Source organism: Phocoena phocoena, chromosome 17 (genome assembly GCF_963924675.1).
Source record: "Phocoena phocoena chromosome 17, mPhoPho1.1, whole genome shotgun sequence".
NCBI lineage: Eukaryota > Metazoa > Chordata > Mammalia > Artiodactyla > Phocoenidae > Phocoena > Phocoena phocoena.
The window spans coordinates 48,348,804-48,367,988 of NC_089235.1; the positions used below are offsets into that span (position 1 = coordinate 48,348,804).

The 19,185-nt window shown below is 35.6% G+C and overlaps 1 protein-coding gene across 37 annotated transcripts in view; it reads left to right on the forward strand.

Moving 5' to 3' along the window:
* RIMS2 (regulating synaptic membrane exocytosis 2) overlaps nt 1-19,185 on the forward strand; it is a 591,263-nt gene that overhangs the window by 294,366 nt on the left and 277,712 nt on the right. For all 37 annotated transcript variants that reach the window (XM_065895352.1, XM_065895363.1, XM_065895359.1 and 34 more), the window contains one exon: nt 1,010-1,935. In XM_065895352.1, coding sequence (XP_065751424.1) covers nt 1,010-1,935 — 926 coding nt within the window. The remainder of the gene's footprint in view (nt 1-1,009; nt 1,936-19,185) is intronic.

Here is a 19,185-nt window from a genome sequence, read left to right on the forward strand (position 1 = left end):
CTGACCCCACTATTTCGTTTGTCCTGGCAAAATCTCTGTAACAGTTATTCTAAACGTTTTCTGTCATCTTCAGGATTCCAGTTCCATTGCTTCTCATGGCTAGTGATTGGCATTATCTGAGTTTGTGCCAGAGAAGAGGACAGTGTGAATATTTTGTTGACAAAGAGTATGATGTGTGATTGCAAGTTCTACCAGATTGTACTGGTGTTAGAGGGGCAGGTTGAAAACTTAACAAACACTCTCTTCTTCTGAGTCTGTAAGGACATATTAGGAGTCAGCTGTGAAGACAGAGAAGTATCATGGAGCTGGCCTTAATTTAATGAAGATGGAATAAAAATAGCAGATCTTTCTGACTTCTTTTTTAAATGAACAAATCATTATAGTTGGTATTTATTTAAATTGATTATCTCAAGTTAGAGCAATAAAGGATTGGAGATATAATGATAAGATGAAGATTTAGATGAACTGATACTAGGAGTGATCTAGGTAGATGTTGAATAAAAAATGATTTTTAAGAGCCAGCCCTTAGTTTCAGTTGAAAGCATTCAACTCTTTAGCTGAATCAGTTTGGCTTCATCACATTTTCAAGTGACTATGAAATCAAGGTGTCAGGAATAGAGAGAAAGGAAGGTGGAATTTTTCTAAGCTTCTGAATAACAATTGGGAGATAGCTTCAGTGTATTGAGCCAAGCAAAGAAATTAGAATAAAAGTTCTTTTGCTGCAGTAGAGTATGATGTTGATTATCTAATTTCAGGGCCAATGTATATTCCATATGGACGTGCCAGGCATTTAAGAAGCATATTAAAAGTACCTTTTAAATTTCCTATTTGAACTGAATAAAATGAATATTAGTAAAACTTTTGTTATGGTCTGATTTTTAAATGAAATTTTAAAAAAAAGGAGCAAAAGAAGTATTTGAATTTATCCATCAACCTGCCAGTGAATCAGTAAAATGTGAAATTGCCTAAATTCTGCTCTTTTCCTCATTCTTTTTCTTTGGTTACTTAGGAAACGAAGTCCATCAGTGTCCAGAGATCAGAATAGAAGATACGACCAAAGGGAAGAAAGAGAAGAATATTCACAGTATGCTACTTCGGACAGCACGATGCCTAGATCTCCATCAGATTATGCTGATAGGAGGTCTCAACGTGAACCTCAGTTTTATGAAGAGTCTGATCATATAAATTATAGGGACTCCAACAGGAGAAGTCACAGACATTCCAAAGAATATATTGTAGATGATGAGGATGCAGAGAGCAGAGATGAATATGAAAGACAAAGGAGAGAGGAAGAATACCAGGCACGCTATCGAAGTGATCCGAATTTGGCCCGTTATCCAGTAAAGCCACAGCCCTATGAAGAACAAATGCGTATCCATGCTGAAGTGTCACGAGCCAGGCATGAGAGAAGGCACAGTGATGTTTCTTTAGCAAATGCTGAACTGGAAGACTCCAGGATTTCTATGCTAAGGATTGAACGACCATCAAGGCAAAGATCTGTATCTGAACGTAGAGCTGCCATGGAAAATCAGCGATCTTATTCAATGGAAAGAACTCGAGAGGCTCAGGGACCAAGTTCTTATCCACAAAGGACCACAAACCATAGTCCTCCTACCCCCCGGAGGAGTCCGATACCCATTGATAGACCAGACATGAGACGTACTGACTCGCTAAGGAAACAACAGCACTTAGATCCTAGCTCTGCTGTAAGGAAAACAAAACGTGAAAAAATGGAAACAATGTTAAGGAACGATTCTCTCAGTTCTGACCAGTCAGAGTCAGTGAGACCTCCACCACCAAAGCCTCATAAATCAAAGAAAGGAGGTAAAATGCGCCAGGTTTCATTGAGCAGTTCAGAGGAGGAATTAGCTTCTACACCCGAATATACAAGTTGCGATGATGTTGAGATTGAAAGTGAAAGTGTAAGTGAAAAAGGTAAGCACTATATTCCAATCACACATTTTCCTGTAATTCATTAGATAAGGGTATTCTTTTTAGGTTGTATTTCTGAGTAGACATTTAATTGTTAGACATTTCTACTTTTACTTTTAAGTTCTTTAATGATGCTGGTTATGTGAAGAAAATTTCAAGTTATAAAAAGGGAATATCTTCAGTAATTCATGTAGTAGAAAAGTCTATTGACATTTTTAAGAATTGGTTTTTGCTTTGTTTCTGAAAATGTTCTTGGATCACTTGATGGCATATTTAAAAATACCTATTAGCTATAGTTGTAAAAATAACATTTTTTGTGTGTTTCCATTTAAAAGGAACAATATGTTTACTATAGAACATCTGAAAAATTGCTCAGTGTAAAGAATGAAATACAAGCTATCCACAATCCTTTCCCCCATATATAGCTATTGCTAACATTTTGTTGTATTTTCTTCCCTTTTTCCAATGCATGTGTATTTTACAAATCTACAAAATTGGTATCATACTATATAATTTTGTATTCTGATTTTTTTCAGTTGATATCATGCCATTAACTTTTCTCCAAGCCTTTAGATGTTCTTCAGAAATGTTTTAAATGGCTGCACTGATGTTCTATCATAAGGCTGTACCACAAACTATTCATCTATCTGGGGTTATTGCAGTTGCTTCCAGTGGCTGGTATAAATATTATTATAATGGCTATCTTTATACATAATTTTTTTGCCTGTTTTCTGAGTATTTCACAAATACATATTTGTGCTTTGATTCTTTTAAACTTTTAATTCAGATTACCAACCTGCTCTCCAGAAAGATTATAACACTCCATTCTCCTGTCAGATGTGCTTGAGTTTTCAGTCTTGATACACCACATTTTTGCCATTTGAATAGACCACAAAAAATAGTATCTGTCGGGCTTCCCCGGTGGCACAGTGGTTGAGAGTCCGCCTGCCGATGCAGGGGTCACGGGTTAGTGCCCCGGTCTGGGAAGATCCCACATGCTGCGGAGCGGCTGGACCCGTGAGCCATGGCCGCTGAGCCTACGCGTCCGGAGCCTGTGCTCTGCAATGGGAGAGGCCACAACAGTGAGAGGCCTGCGTACTGCAAAAAAAAAAAGTATCTGTCATTTTAATTTGAATTTTATTGTGAAGATGAATGTTTTGTATGTTTATTGGTGTTTGATATATTCTTCTATGAATTGTCTTGTTCATTGCTTTTATTTCTTCTGCCCATGGTCCTATTGGGTATTAATTAATTTTGCTCTTATTGGTTTATAAGATATTTTTGTATGGTTAGAATTTAACCCATTTAACTATCATCTGTTCCAAATGCATTTCCCATTTTGATGTTTAGCTACTATTTTCTTTGGTCATTTGGGAATACTGAATTTAGTATAGCTAAGTCTTTGCATATTTGGTGATTTTTTTTCCCATTCCTTTTAACCCTAGAAACTCTTTATTCATCCCCAAATCAGTTGAATATTTAACTGTATACTTTCTCATGTTTTTATTATTTATTTTTTTTAACTTTAACTTTTTAATCTTTCTGTAATTTATTTTGGTGAGTGCCACAGTACACCTGATAGATACCTAAGCATATTAAGAAGCTAAACTAACTCAAAATTAATTTGTAAGTGCATAGCCAGAAGGTAGATTTAGAAATAGGAATAAAGGAGAGTTTTTTGTTTCTTGATAAATTGCAACATGTAAAATGTTTAAGATAGTAATTCCTTCTAGTTGCAAAAATATTTCCTTGTTAATTATGGATAAAACACTATGTTAAGCATTTGCCTAAAGAAAAAGGATTGTTTTTAATGGAAAACTTAGTATCCAAGAAACATATCTAGTATATATCAAGGGAAAACTCTTTCAGATTTCAGTTTGTGGGATATTTGAGAGGGTGTTTAGCTAGCTGGATGAAAAATTAAAAGCAGAGTTAAATTATAGACTAGTTGTTGAAGTTAGTATGGTAAATAGGAAACATCAACCTTTAACTTACATTGAAGTCTCTGTTAAATTGAACTAGGATATAGTAGATGATGCCTAGATATTGCTATTTAGAATAGCTTTAAAATTTTAATGATGAAATTGGTTCAATGGATAGAAAAATACAAAGCTTTGTGAAGGACATATTGCTATTAATTGGTAAGAGGCATATCAGAGCAAATACCCTAATGGTGTTACAAATGTTTTACAAACCAATTTTATTTGACTTACAAAAGCATTGAAATAGCAGAAAAGTTGGGTCTAAGTCTATTTCAATATTTTGAGAAATATACAGTATATTCATTCATTCTTTATATCATTCAACTAAAATATATTAACTATCAATAATTATAGTACTAGAGTATGAAACATGAACTATGAAAGCATTTCCTATCACCCTAGAATTGCAGCTTTGTGGAACAGGAGTAAGAACTGTGCTAAAAATTTGACTGCATTTATGCTACCTGACTCATCCAAGAAAATTGTACGTAGGATGGACTTTTGTTTTTGTTAGCTTGAACTTGGAGCTGTCTGTTTTCCTTTCTAGGATGTATCCATGAGAAGGGCTTCTTGAGGAATTACTTGGGATATGGGGAGATGTGTTTCAAAGCAAAAGGGCAGCTCAAATTATTGCCATCCTTAACCCCATTCTCCCTGGTACTGCTTATCTGCCTCTTTTTGTAGGGTTTAGGTTCGTAAAGATCTCTTTCAGGAGCAAATAAAGTCAGCCTGACACAATAAGCATGGAATCCTAGAGTGCAAGAATGTTGTTAACTCTTTCAACAGAGGATCTAATGAAATACAAGTGAAGGTTTCATTTCATAGGGATCTAAGATGCTCCTGATACTTTTGTCCAAATCTTGAAATATATAATTACCTTAATTCATGGAATGGATTGTTGAATAAAATAGTAAGATCATGAAAACTGTGAACTTTAATAAATGATCAAGATGATAAGTTAGACTGTATGTAAGATGAAGGACATCAAAAAAAGGAAACTAAAAGAGAAAAGAAGGATGCTAAAATTCTAGGTTTAGAATAGATGAGTATGAATGGAATACATTTCAGTCTCTTCAAACCAAATGCATTTTAGATATGATTATGTATGTACAACCTAGAAAAATGGTACAGATGAACCGGTTTGCAGGGCAGAAATAGAGACACAGATGTAGAGAACAAACATATGGACACCAAGGGGGGAAAGTGGCGGGGGGGTGGGGGGGTGGGATGCATTGGGAGATTGGGATTGACATGTGTACACTGATGTGTATAAAATGGATAACTAATAAGAACTTGCTGTATAAAAAAATAAAATAAAATTCAAAAATTAAAAAAGATATGATTATATCTTATACAGTAGTACACACATTCAAAAGTGTGTGTGTGCATGCGTGGATGTGCACACAATGTTCAAAGAGTCAGCAGTTCAATCAAGTTTAAATTTTTTTCTTACAGATGATTGAAAAAGCTACTTTATATCAGCATATCCTACTCTATACATGTTGAGAATTTTTTAAAGAAAAATTTTATTTCCCACGGGACCATTGCTTTTTGCTTTGTTATTAAGGATACCTAGGTTTTGATTAACCTAGAATTTGGGCCTCATATCCTATTCTTGAGATAGTAGAGGGGGCAAGTCTCCAAATTTTACTGAGGAAACAGGAAATATGTGTTTCTAATTTTAAACTTTATGTATTTTTTCAAAGAAATAATAAGTGACAATAAATTATATCTTTTTATATATTTGATTCAGCAAATTTAAGGAGCCAGTTCCAGCCACTAAGCTAGGTACTTAGATCCTGTGGTATAAAAGACATATTCCTAATTTTGTTTTGCTTTAATCTGAGAAAGTTTTAAAATTTCACCTTTATTTTTGGAGAATAATTTCTTTGGATATAGAATTTTTGGTTGACAGAGTTTTTCCCCCTCTCTCAGTACTTTGCATATGTCATTGCAGTTTTTTCTGGTGATAAGAGGCTTACCTTCCGATGGGTCGCTGCTGTGTCTGCATAGTCTAATTGCCAGCTAGAGATTTGGACAGAAATTGTGCTCAAATATTCTCAGCTTTTAAGGCTTTCACCCTCTGCTAATCAATCTGTGTATAGTGTTGGGGACACATTTGGAGTTCAGCTAGTTTTCAAGTCACTTGCTTGGATATTACTTTTTACCGGAATATCTCAGGATCTACCCTGAACATGGTATAATTTCCTAGTCAGTATGATATGTGTGGAGAGTTTATCAAGTTTTCTTTCTGTGGGTCTCTCATTTCCAGGGCTTCCCTGTCAAATTCTGCCTGGTCTGTTATTCACCATATGTGCGACTGCAGTCTGAGGCTAGCTAAGCTGCTGGTTCTCTCTTTGTTTCCAATTGGGTTTGCTTCTTCTAGCTGACAGAGCCATGGGTTTTCACCCCACCCCAAGTCAAGTAGCAAAGCTGCTGGTTTTCCCAGCCAGCCTTGTGCTGCTGAAACTATTGATCCTTTATGTATGTATACCAGAAGGGGGCTGTGGGAGCAGCTCCAGGTAAGAAGGTAACAGACTTCTGTTGTTATTTTCTGAAACTCTAGCATTTTTCTCAATTTTTTAATGTAGGTTTGTTTGATTTCCACAGCCATGCAATTGTTGTTCTTGACAATTTCATCCAAGCTTCTACTTGGTTTTTTGTACCAAGAACTAGTTGACACTACAAAGCCACTGAGCCAGAAGTTCTTCCTTTATCATGATTTTGTGAGTCTGGAACTCAGGCAGGGTTCAGTTGTGTAATTTTCTTCTTCATGGAGTGTTATGTGGAATATAGTCAAAAATACTGTAATAATTTTGTATGGTGACAGACGGTAATGAGACTTACTGTGTTGATCATTTTGTAATATATAAAAATATTGAATCACTATGTTGTACACCTGAAACTAACACAATATTGCAAGTCAATTATACTTTAATAAAATATAAAATGAAATAAAATAGGGATGTAATGTGTTAAATAAAAAATAAGGATGCAGGATGATGCATCCTTATTTTTTATTTAATCTTTACCAGTTAGGGAGGGTATTTTCAGAGGTTTCCAGTTGGCCCATTACAATAGTTTTTGTTTGTTTTTTAGGCCGCACCATGCGGCATGCGGGATCTTAGTTCCCCGACCAGGGATCGAACCCGTGCTCCCTTCAGTGGAAGTGTGGAGTCCTAACCACTCGACCGCCAGGGAAGTCCCCATTATGATAGTCCTTAATCCCACAGGCCAAGGAATATTAGTTCTTCCAAATGCCAAATCTGTCTGTTTGGGGACTGCTGTAATTACCACTGTTAGAACTTGGTAAATTAGTAACAACACCTGTGAGGGAATAAGGGCAGAAAGACTTTGAAGAGGAAGTTAAATTGTGAACAGACACCTCAACCAGTCCCACAGGAGTTTGAAGCTGGTGTAGATCTTCAGAGATGACCTAACTGAGGCAGGGGCCAGGAGGGCTCCATATGGCTGCCCCCTGGGGAGGGAGCATAACTTCTTGGGTAAAGGACTCAGCTATGAGCACTGAGCATGCAACACTTGGGGGCAGCTTGAGGAATTAGTGCAGTTCTGAGGGGTTCATACGGGTGGTATACAACAACATCCACTAAGATTTTGTTCTGAGTATTGTCCCCTTGTGTTTACAAGAGGGATATAACAATTTGAAGCATCCTGTACTCAAATACCCATTTGAAACTGAGAGAAACTTTTCTAGAAGCCTCCTCTGTATAGTTCTTCATGTGTTTTTTGGGCCATAATTGTTACTCGTGCCAGTTCCTAACTAATCGCTGGCAATGGAGTTAGAATTATCAAGATTGGCTTAGAGTTCACAGTTCTAAGGGGATAGGAAGTAATTGTTGGGTAGAGATCCAATTATGCCTTGGATCTCTTACTTGGATTGTAAGGGTTATAATAGTGCAAAACTGGAGAAAACTCAACTCTACAAAAATAATGTGCTGGAGCTGGTTGATACCAACTTGTGAGAACCAGTTGTGTGCATCTCTTCCCAATTCTGCTTTCAGTGACATACTGTTGGTAGTTCAAAATTGGCTTAAGTGAAAGTATTTGCACTATGGAAGTAGGCAAATGTTACAAGACAGGACCTGTTTTCTCCCTAGAAAACAGGTTGTTAAAAATTAGTTACCATATCACTAAAATCTATTTGAAGTTTTGATAATTATGGAGGCTGTGGTAGCAAGGGAAATTATCCAGACTATAATGTAAACTTACTTTAGAAGCTGAATTAAAAGTTATATCTGCTATGTTAAAATGAGATATGCATATAGAACTAGAAAGAAATAAGGATAAATTAGAAGTTTGGGGGGCAACAGTTTGTAAAAAAAATTTTTAAGTAGAATTTCATTAGTATGGCTATAATGTTTATGTAATAAAAATGGAAAAAGGAAACTGTTAACTAAGTTGTCTTACTGTATTCCATCGTTAGTGATCATCCACCATGCACTCTCAGAGTACATATCGAAAAATATTGTGAATATAATCTTATGCATTAGGTAGGTCATGCTTAATGCCTAAAAAATGTGAAAAAAACCCTTTATTTACTTTATAACAACATTCATTTCCCCATAACATTTTCCTCACAACACCATCAAATTTTCTACGGTGTTGACTTTTTTTATGCTTTATGCTTCATCTTTATATTTACATTAAAATTCAAATAAAATTAAACTAGTCATTCATTTACTATCTCCTTTTGATATGCATGCCTTACCCAGATCACATAGCCTCCCAGAATCTTTACAAGCTGGAAATAAGCATTTAACTTGTAACAGTCCTTTCAGGAAATTTCTCAAGACTAACATTTTAATGGAATCTAATAGGACAATTCATTACTTGAGAAAACTTTTGACAGGCTACTTAAGTGATTACTATATCCAATAGATGCAAAACATTTTTTTAAAATGTTGATATCAAAATATAGCAAGCAGTCTCCTAGTTGATTTATCTTTATTTTGTCATATGCAATGCTACTCTGCACAAAAGAGGGATTCCATTATAGTGTAAAATGGCCACTAGCACAAAATAAAAATTTCAAAAGGAAACTTTTCGTCTCCAAAATGTCAGTAACAGTAATGAATTAAGATCTCTGATTCACGTATTTATTTACAAATATTATATAAAATAATAATTGCTTTTTAAGGTATGCTGTATAAAATTTTTCCCTTTTCTGCTTATTTATTAAAAACTGAAATGAATGCATTTGTGGTGTTGATATTACCAAACTGCTATATTGGAATACATTTATTTGTAGTGAAAATGTGTACCATCTTTAAATAAGACAACTTTGATTTTGAGTTACAGGCCAGGCAAATATATTCAAATGTAGGTATCAATAGCATATTCTGACCATTGGTTAACTTCTATTGATTGAGAAGTTTGACATTCACTTTGACAGATTTATTTGAATGAAGTAGTAAACAAAAATAAACAAAATGCTGGCTAAATAGTCTTCATCTAATTTATTTTGAGACAATTGCAGTTGTTTCTGTGATCCAATTATACTTACCTATATTTGGAAAAATTACTTGTCATTACACTTTGCTTCTTTTATTACCCTTTTGCTGAGCTGGTTCATATGCCCCCACCATGTGCTCTGTCTCCCTCTCTGTTCTTCCTCTTTTTCTCTGTATCTCTCTGCTTCCCACTGAGGCTTTCCTGTTCCCCATCTCTTTCTCTTTTGCTCCTCTGTTATCTACCCCCACTTCATGCACTTGACACTTTTGTGTGGTGCCTTCAGTCAAGATTTGTTATATTTCAGGTAGTCTCGTAAATTGTGTATCATTTTCTTTTAATCCAACCCACCTTTATAATATAAAACTATTTTGTTCAGATCACATATCGAGGAACAGATTCTATTAATTAAATACTTCTAACGCTAGAAAATTAGAAGGGCTAGTGTAGGTACTTTTTGTTTAATAGTAGGCTACCTTGAGAACTCACAGAAAAGGAAAATATGTTGTACAACCAAATGCCCATTCCCCTTCACCCCCTCCCCTGCAGATTCCCTTTTGGTAGACTTTATATGAAATTAAGATTGTATTTAAGTGTGAATTTCCCCATGACGCAAGACTTTTAATATCAGCTTGATTACCGCACACAATTTTAATTATATTAAGTAACTAGTATTAGAAGCACATAATGCCACCATTCTATGTTTGAATTTACATGTTATTTATTAATAATAGCCTTGACTGCTTTAGGTGTTGGAAAGCTTTTAAATTTGTTCAGAAAAAAGTATAACATAGTTATTTAGTTTTATGAATTATAACTGATAGAGCCCATTAAAACTCATTGTCTTATTATGAAAATATATTGATTTAGGAAAGCATGCTTACCATTTGCTAATATTTTTTCCTGATTTTATTCTATTTTGTAGTGGTTTCCAGTAGTTAAAAATTGTATAAACATGATTTTAAAAATATTTGTAAGAGTGAAGACCCAAATCAAATGATTGATATTCAAATTATAAATGCTAAGTAAAGATTAGCAGAAGAGAAATGAAAATTAGAATTAATTAATAATGCAAAAGTCATTAAAGAGAAATAACTGTTAGGTTTCAGATATGATGAGTTTGATAAGAATCTAGCTTAACTCATGAAACATATGGTGATGTGAAAGAAAGCATATTTCTGCTTAAACTTCCATAAAATACAGATTATAATACCAATATTTTCTCAAACCTCACTCTCAAATTCTGTTTAATCAGTAGGAAAAAAATGTATTTCATGCCTATTGTGTGCCTTATGCTGTGCTAAGTGTTATGTGTAAGATGAGCACAGCGTGATCTCTGCTCGAGGAGATGCATGTAAGCAAACAAGAGGAATACAATATGTTAGATATGAAATAATTTAATACGAGACATTGATGTAATTAAGAGAAGGTATCCATAATTCTACCTTGACTTATCAGGAAGGACTTTACAGAGGAGTTGCTATGTGCATTGAGTTTTGAAGGTTGAATAGAATTTTCCAGGAGAACAAAGAAGGTATCGGATGGGGATAGGTGGTCATTCTACACATTGGAGTATAACAATTATGTCAGTAAGAACAGTTTTTATGGAGAACTGACTGTTTGCCAGTCACTGCTTGACATTGGAGGGGGGCAAATATGAAAAAAGACATTTCCTTTCCTTAAGAAATTAGTAAGCCTTTGAGGAGCTAATGTGGTTGATAGGTTTATTAATTATCCTTTTTTAGAGAGAAGCAATATGGTATATTAGAGCAATGGGTTGAAAATACACACACCAGGTTCTTTTCAAGGCTTTGCCAGTGATCCCATTGTAATCTTAGGAAGGTTATTTAACTTTCTGGTCTTTAATTTCCTCTCAAAAATAAAGAAAATAGACTCAATGTGTTAAAAACTATGCCAAATGGAGCACCAGATTTCTTTTTCGTTGTTTTGAATTTTATTTTATTTATTTTTTATACAGCAGTTTCTTATTAGTTATCTTTTATACATATTAGTGTATACATGTCAATTCCAATCTCCCAATTCATCCCACCACCACCACCACCACCCACCCCCAGCTTTCGCCCCTTGGTGTCCATACATTTGTTCTCTACATCTGTGTCTCTATTTCTGCCCTGCAAACTGGTTCATCTGTACCACTTTTCTAGGTTCCACATATACGCGTTAATATACGATATTTGTTTTTCTCTTTCTGACTTAACTCTGTATGACAGTCTCTAGATCCATCCACCTCACTACAAATAACTCAATTTCGTTCCTTTTTGTGGCTGAGTATTATTCCATTGTATATATTTACCACATCTTCTTTATCCATTCATCTGTCTATGGGCGTTTAGGTTGCTTCCATGACCTGACTATTGTAAATAGTGCTGCAATGAACATTGGGGTGCATGTGTCTTTTTGAATTATGGTTTTCTCTGGGTGTATGCCCAGTAGTGGGATTGCTGGGTCATATGGTAATTCTATTTTTAGTTTTTTAAGGAATCTCCATACTGTTCTCCATAGTGGCTGTATCAATTTACATTCCCACCAACCGTGCAAGAGGGTTCCCTTTTCTCCACACCCTCTCCAGCATTTGTTGTTTGTAGATTTTCTGATGATGCCCATTCTAACTGGTGTGAGGTGATACCTCATTGTAGTTTTGATTTGCATTTCTCTAATAATTAGTGATGTTGAGCAGCTTTTCATGTGCTTCTTGGCCACCTGTATGTCTTCTTTGGAGAAATGTCTGTTTAGGTCTTCTGCCCATTTCTTGATTGGCTTGTTTGTTTATTTAATATTGAGCTGCATTAGCTGTTTATATATTTTGGAGATTAATCCTTTGTCCGTTGATTCTTTTGCAAATATTTTCTCCCATTCTGACGGTTGTCTTTTCATCTTGTTTGTAGTTTCCTTTGCTGTGCAAAGCTTTTAAGTTTCATTAGGTCCCATTTGTTTATTTTTGTTTTTATTTCTATTCCTCTAGGAGGTGGATCAAAAAAAAATCTTGCTGTGATTTATGTCAAAGAGTGTTCTTCCTATGTTTTCCTCTAAGAGTTTTATTGTGTCTGGTCTTATGTTTAGGTCTTTAATCCATTTTGAGTTTATTTTTGTGTATGGTGTTAGGGAGTGTTCTAATTTCATTCGTTTACATGTAGCTGTCCAGTTTTCTCAGCACCACTTATTGCAGAGACTGTCTTTTCTCCATTGTATATTCTTGCCTCCTTTGTTATAGATTAGTTTTGACCATAGCTGTGTGGGTTTATCTCTGGGCTTTCTATCCTGTTCCATTGTTCTATATTTCTGTTTTTGTGCCAGTACCATATTGTCTTGATTACTGTAGCTTTGTAGTATAGTCTGAAGTCAGGGAGTCTGATTCCTCCAGCTCTGTTTTTTTCCCTCAAGACTGCTTTGGCTATTCAGTGTCTTCTGTGTCTCCGTACAAATTTTAAGATTTTCTGTTCTAGTTCTGTAAAAAATGCCACTGGTAATTTGATAGGGATTGCATTGAATCTGTAGATTGCTTTGGGTAGTATAGACATTTTCACAATATTGATGCTTCCAATCCAACAACATGGTATATCTCTCCATCTGTTTGTATCATTTTAATTTCTTTCATCAGTGTCTTACAGTTTTCTGAGTACAGGTCTTTTACCTTCTTAGGTAGGTTTATTCCTAGGTATTTTATTCTTTTTATTGCAATGGTGAATGGGATTGTTTCCTTAATTTCTCTTTCTGATCTTTTGTTGTTAGTGTATAGGAATGCAAGAGATTTCTGTGCGTTAATTTTGTATCCTGCAACTTTACCAAATTCATTGATTATCTCTAGTAGTTTTCTGGTGGCATCTTTAGGATTCTCTATGTATAGTATCATGTCATCTGCAAACAGTGACAGTTTAACTTCTTCTTTTCCAATTTATATTCCTTTTCTTCTCTGATTGCCGTGGCTAGGACTTCCAAAACTGTGTTGAATAATAGTGGCGAGAGTGGACATCCTTGTCCTTTTCCTGATCTTAGAGGAAATGCTTTCAGTTTTTCACCATTGAGAATGATGTTTGCTGTGGGTTTGTCATATATGGCCTTTATTATGTTGAGGTAGGTTCCCTCTGTGCCCACTTTCTGGAGAGTTTTTATCATAAATGGGTGTTGAATTTTGTCAAAAGCTTTTTCTGAATCTGTTGAGATGATCATATGGTTTTTCTTCTTCAATTTAATATGGTGTATCACATTGATTGATTTATGTATATTGAAGAATCCTTGCATCCCTGGGATAAGTCCCACTTGATCATGGTATGTGATCCTTTTAATGTGTTGTTGGATTCTGTTTGTTAGTATTTTGTTGGGGATTTTTGCATCTATATTCATCGGTGATATTGGTCTGTAATTTACAATGGACACCGCAGAAATACAAAGCATCATAAAAGACTACTACAAGCAACTCTGTGCCAATAAAATGGACAACCAGGAAGAAATGGACAAATTCTTAGAAAGGTATAACCTTCCAAGACTGAACCAGGTAGAAATAGAAAATATGAGTAAACCAATCACAAGTAATGAAATTGAAATTGTGATTAAAAATCTTCCAACAAACAAAAGTCCAGGACCAGATGGCTTCACGGGTGAATTCTATCAAACATTTACAGAAGAGCTAACACCAATCCTTCTCAAACTCTTCCAACCAATTGCAGAGGAAGGAACACTCCCAAACTCATTCTATGAGGCCACCATCACCCTGATACCAAAACCAGAGCACCAGATTTCTGTGGTAATGTTTCAGGAACTGCTGAAGAAGGTCAGAGAGCATGGGTGACTATCAGGGATCTTCCACTTTGTTTCAACCAAATTTTGCTCTTAATCACTTTCATATTAGGGAGTTCTGTTAGGAAAGAGACTCCACTGCATAAAGAAGTGTGAAAATGACGACTTGATATTTTAGTTCATCAACAAATGTATTCAATTTTTGTGTTCCAGGCACTTCTGTGTGTGCCAGAGGCTACAACAGTTAAACAAACAAACAAAAAATAGGCAAATTTCCTGAGGTCAAAGAAGTAGTAAGATGCCAGATCATATAGGGCTTTGTAAGTCATTGCAAGAACTTTGGCTTTCATTCTGAATGAGATGAGAAACCAGATGACTTCATCTCATTTACCTTTTGAGGAGGACTCTTGCTGTGTTGAAAACAGATTTGAGAGGGGCAAAGATGAATTCAGGGAGACCAGTTAGGTGGCTAATCTAATACCTAATGAGAGATGATGGTTGTTTGTACCAACTTGGTAGTAGTGGAAGTGAAGGGAGGTAGTCAGATTTTGGATATATTTTTGAAGTACAGGCAGCAGAATTTTCCGATGGTTTAGAGGTGGGTGTGACATTAAGAGAGGAGTAAGTTAAGGATTACTGCAAAGATTTTTGCCTAAGCAAATTGAAGCAAAGAGTCGCCATTAATTAACATAAGGAAATTGTGGCAGACACAGATTTTTGGGAGAGTGCAGGGAGGATCAGCCATTCAGTTTCGTACATATTGTTCAATTTTCCTATTAGATATCTAGTGGAGGTGGTGAGTAACCTAGCAGATATACTAATCTGGAGCTCACTGGCATGGTTAGGTTTGGATACATACATTTGGAAGTCATCAATATATGTATGATATTTAAAGCCAGGCAGCTGGAAGAGACTACTAGGGGAGTATGTTTCTAGGAAAAAGAAGAGATTGCAGGATTAACCTGGGGAATACTCCCACAATTAGAAGAGGATGAGAAAAAGCCAGCCAAAGAAATTGAGACTAACTGGCCAGTGAAGTAGGGGGAAAACCAGAAGGAAAGTGATATCCCAGAATCCAACTAAAGAAAGGATTTTAAGGGGAGATCAGTTCGGTGCTTTGTGACGACCTAGAGGGGTGGGATAGAGAGGGTGGGAGGGAGACACAAGAGGGAGGGGATATGGGGATATATGTATACATATAGCTGATTCACTTTGTTATACAGCAGGAACTAACACACCATTGTAAAGCACTTATACTCCAATAAAGATGTTAAAAAAAGAAGTATTGATTGTGTCAGTTGTTGCTTAGGAGTCAAATTCGTTGAGGATTGATTGATCATTAACCACTAGATTTAGCAATGCAGGAACAGATTGCTGGTGTTGGTGACCTTGGCAGGAGCACTTTTAGTGTAATGGTGGAGTTGGAAGTCTGAAGTGGGCTCAAGAAATAAAGGAAAGGAAGGAATCGGAAATAGTACAGACAGCTCTTCTGGGGAGTTTTGCTGTAGAGAGGAACAACAACAAAAAAGGAGTTGATGACTAGAGAGAGGGATTTTTAAAAGGTAGGAGATAAGACAGCATGTCTGTGTTCTCATAGCAGTGATAGCAAGGGGAAATTTGTTGATGCTGGAGAGAGAGAGGACAATTGTTTGAACCTTATCCTTAAGTAATGAAAGATGATAGGATTTAGTGCATTAGTAGGTGGGATGACTTGCTAAAGGGACAGGAGCAGTGTGTTTATAATAATAGGAAGGAAGGCAGAAAATATGAAAACAGATGCATGCTGTTTGATAAATATGGTTGGTTCTAAACCATATTTAGCGTGGAATGTCTCATCTAATTTTTTTCTTTTTTTCTAGAAATGGAAAAGGTAGCAGGACCATTATCTGAGAATCAGGATCAGGGGAGGAGGTTAAAGTTCTATGGATAGAAAAAATATGAAATTCTTTTCTAGGAGAATGGAGATGATAATGAATTAAGGAAATGTAGTACAATTACCTGGAAGCAATAAGAACTGACCTGGAATTAGTGGTTATAAATTTTCATGGCGACTAGTTAGTGTGGTTTTGTGTTTTTCTCTAGATATGTGTATTTCTTACACATGGATTCACAGCTCCCAAGGTATGTGTCCCGAGAGAGACTGAGGAAGAAACCATGCTGTCCTTTTAAACCTAGCCTCAGAAGACAGAAGTGTTACTTCTACCACACTCTGTTGGTCCTAGATCCTCCTGGGTTCAAGAGGAGGGAGTATAGACATTGTCCTCTCAGTAGAGGGATGTCATTGTCACATTTTAAGAAGAACATGTGGAATGGGGTATGTAATGGTGTAGCCACCTTTGGAAAATACAGTCCACTCAAGTGTTTATCCCAATTCCTGGCACAGAGTAAGTACTCAATAAGTGTCATTATTATTATTAAATAAAACCTGAAATGAGGCCTCAATTCTGGATAAGTACCTTAGGGTGGCAGTGATACCATAGCAGGTTATCATGTATAGTTATTCAATCAGTCTTTTATTCACTAATCCCTTAGAAGGGAAAGTATCTTTGCAAAATGGTTCGCTTTGTAAAATGATTGGCTTCAGGTCATAATCCAGTTCACGGCCTGGATTTTGATTCTTGTCTTCTGATTCATAATTCTCTTTGAGTAGCTCCCAGGATTAAGTATAGTATTTCATCAAATCTACACATTTTCCCCACAGTTTTATCATCTCCGAAATTAGGACAGAAGTGCAGCATTTTATTTTTTTCCCTTGGTAATACATAAAGCAATCAATGTTGTCTTACATCTGATGAAATTAGTTATGTGGAATTGATAATAAAGATCAACAATTCCCAAACATTTTTTACAATATGAAACATAATTCATACTCAGGCCTTAATGCTTTCCTACTGATGGGCAATTTCTAATTTCTTTTGGTAGTTTTACTCCTTTCCTTTCCCTCTTACTTAAGACATTAACTGAGATTTACATTAATATAGATGCAAAGTTGAAATTATTCTAATTTAAAATTTACTCTTTTAAAAATTGGTTTGTAAACTATGTTACTTTATCAGTAGTAGCATTACTTGTGACACACTTTACAACTGTGTTACAACATAGTGGTTGAGAACTAATGATCCAGATCATGAAACAATATCCAATTACAGATCTAGGAAAAGGTTACTTGTTAATAATCTGCTACCTGCCATTTCCCAAATATATTATATATGTTCATATTGGCAGCAGTAGTTTGATATATTCTCTTTTCTCTGCCAGGATTGTCCAGTTATTTTCCTCTAAGAAAGTAAAATCCTCCAATAAGTAAAATCTAACTGCATCTCTCAAGGTACAGTTTAAATATCACCTCTATAGTGAAGCATTTCTTAAGTTTTAAAAAATCTCTCCCCTTTCTGAATAATCAACATTTTTCATGAAATGCCATAGTTTTTTCATACTAAGAAGCAAATTTTTTTCACATTATAACATTTTGAAAATATAAATTCTTTTTGCCATCAAATGCTTGGCATCGTTTAATGGTAGCAGTTTTTCCTTTCTAGTGATATATAAAATAATTGTGCATATTTTAATTGATAGCAACTTAGCTGTAATGAAATAGGATAGCATGGATATATATTAAGATATGTTACAGTAAGCTGTGCTGTCGTATATTTTACCTGTCTACCTTTCTTGAATGTAAGTTTCTTGAGGTCCTATTTGCACCCACAGATCCTAAAACAGTTTCACACTGTGTAATCATTAAAATGAATTCTGATGTGTGTAATCTATACAATCATTTAATCAGTCACTTGTTATTAAAGAAGAATACATTGGTAATACCAAAGGAGCAAGATGTTTAAAAAATAAGCTAATTATGGAGAAAAATTTACCTTCCTATTTCAAATATTGCATTTTAGCTAGCCTTGGTTTTGTTTTGGAACTTGAGAGTTGGTTGAAGCGTATCTGGCCCCTTAGATCTACTGACTTTTATGGTTTGGTCCCTATTTTTAAAATCTGCTGCTTTCAGAGCTGGCAATGCATTAAGAGCACATTACCACAAACTTAGTGGCTAAAAACAACACATGTTTACCACCTTACAATTTCTGTTGTTCAGGAGTCTCATCATGGCTTCACTGAGTATTCTGTTTAGGATCTCAAGCTACAATTAGGTTGTTGCCTGGGCTGTGTTTCTGGAGGCTTGATGGGGGAAGAATCTAATTTCAGGTTCAATCAATTTGTTGGCAGAATTCATATCTTTGTGATTGGATGCAACTTGAAGTTCCTAGATGGTGCCCATCGTTCCTAAAGACTGCCTGCTCTTCCTTGCCACGTGGGCTGCTTACTTCATCAAGCAGGCAAAGGAGGCTTAGAGCAAGTTGACTAGCTAGGGTGGATATTTTAACAGTATCATGAGAGTGACATTCCATCACTATGCCATTCCACCGCCTTGATTAGGAGCAAGTCACAGATCCTTTACAAAGGCATGAACACTATGAGGTGGGGATTATGGGCACCATTTTAGACTCAGTTCTCCACACTCACCCCAATAGTTGTCTCTGAAGCAACTCCATGGAACATAGTTTGAAAACCATTGCCTTTGATAATATTCCCAATGTATAACTTTTTTTTTTTAACTTGGGCTATTAGTCTCCCTTAATACTGAATATTTTCCTTGAAGGACTTAAGCCTTATGATCAGTTTTAATGGCTTTCTTAGGAAAAATGGCCCTCCAGGAAGGTTTCAGCATTATGTATCAAAATATAGTTCTTGGAACACTTGTCCTATGGGAAAGGTTAGTGTTCCAAATAAGTTTGTGGAAACTGTAGGTTACATAATTCTTGTACAGAAGCATATTGTCATTACTATAGGAAAAATTCTGCACTCAAGGAATCTATTTAATTGCATTTAATCCAGAGTTTTCTAAGCTTATTTGACTAGAGGACCTTTATATCACTCAAGCCTATTAACATTTTGCAGAAGCAGTGTTTCCTGTTGGAAAATGCCAACACAAAGAGCCTGACAAGCTGAGGAAGAAAGTAAAATACCAAGAAGAAAAATGAGAGGAAAA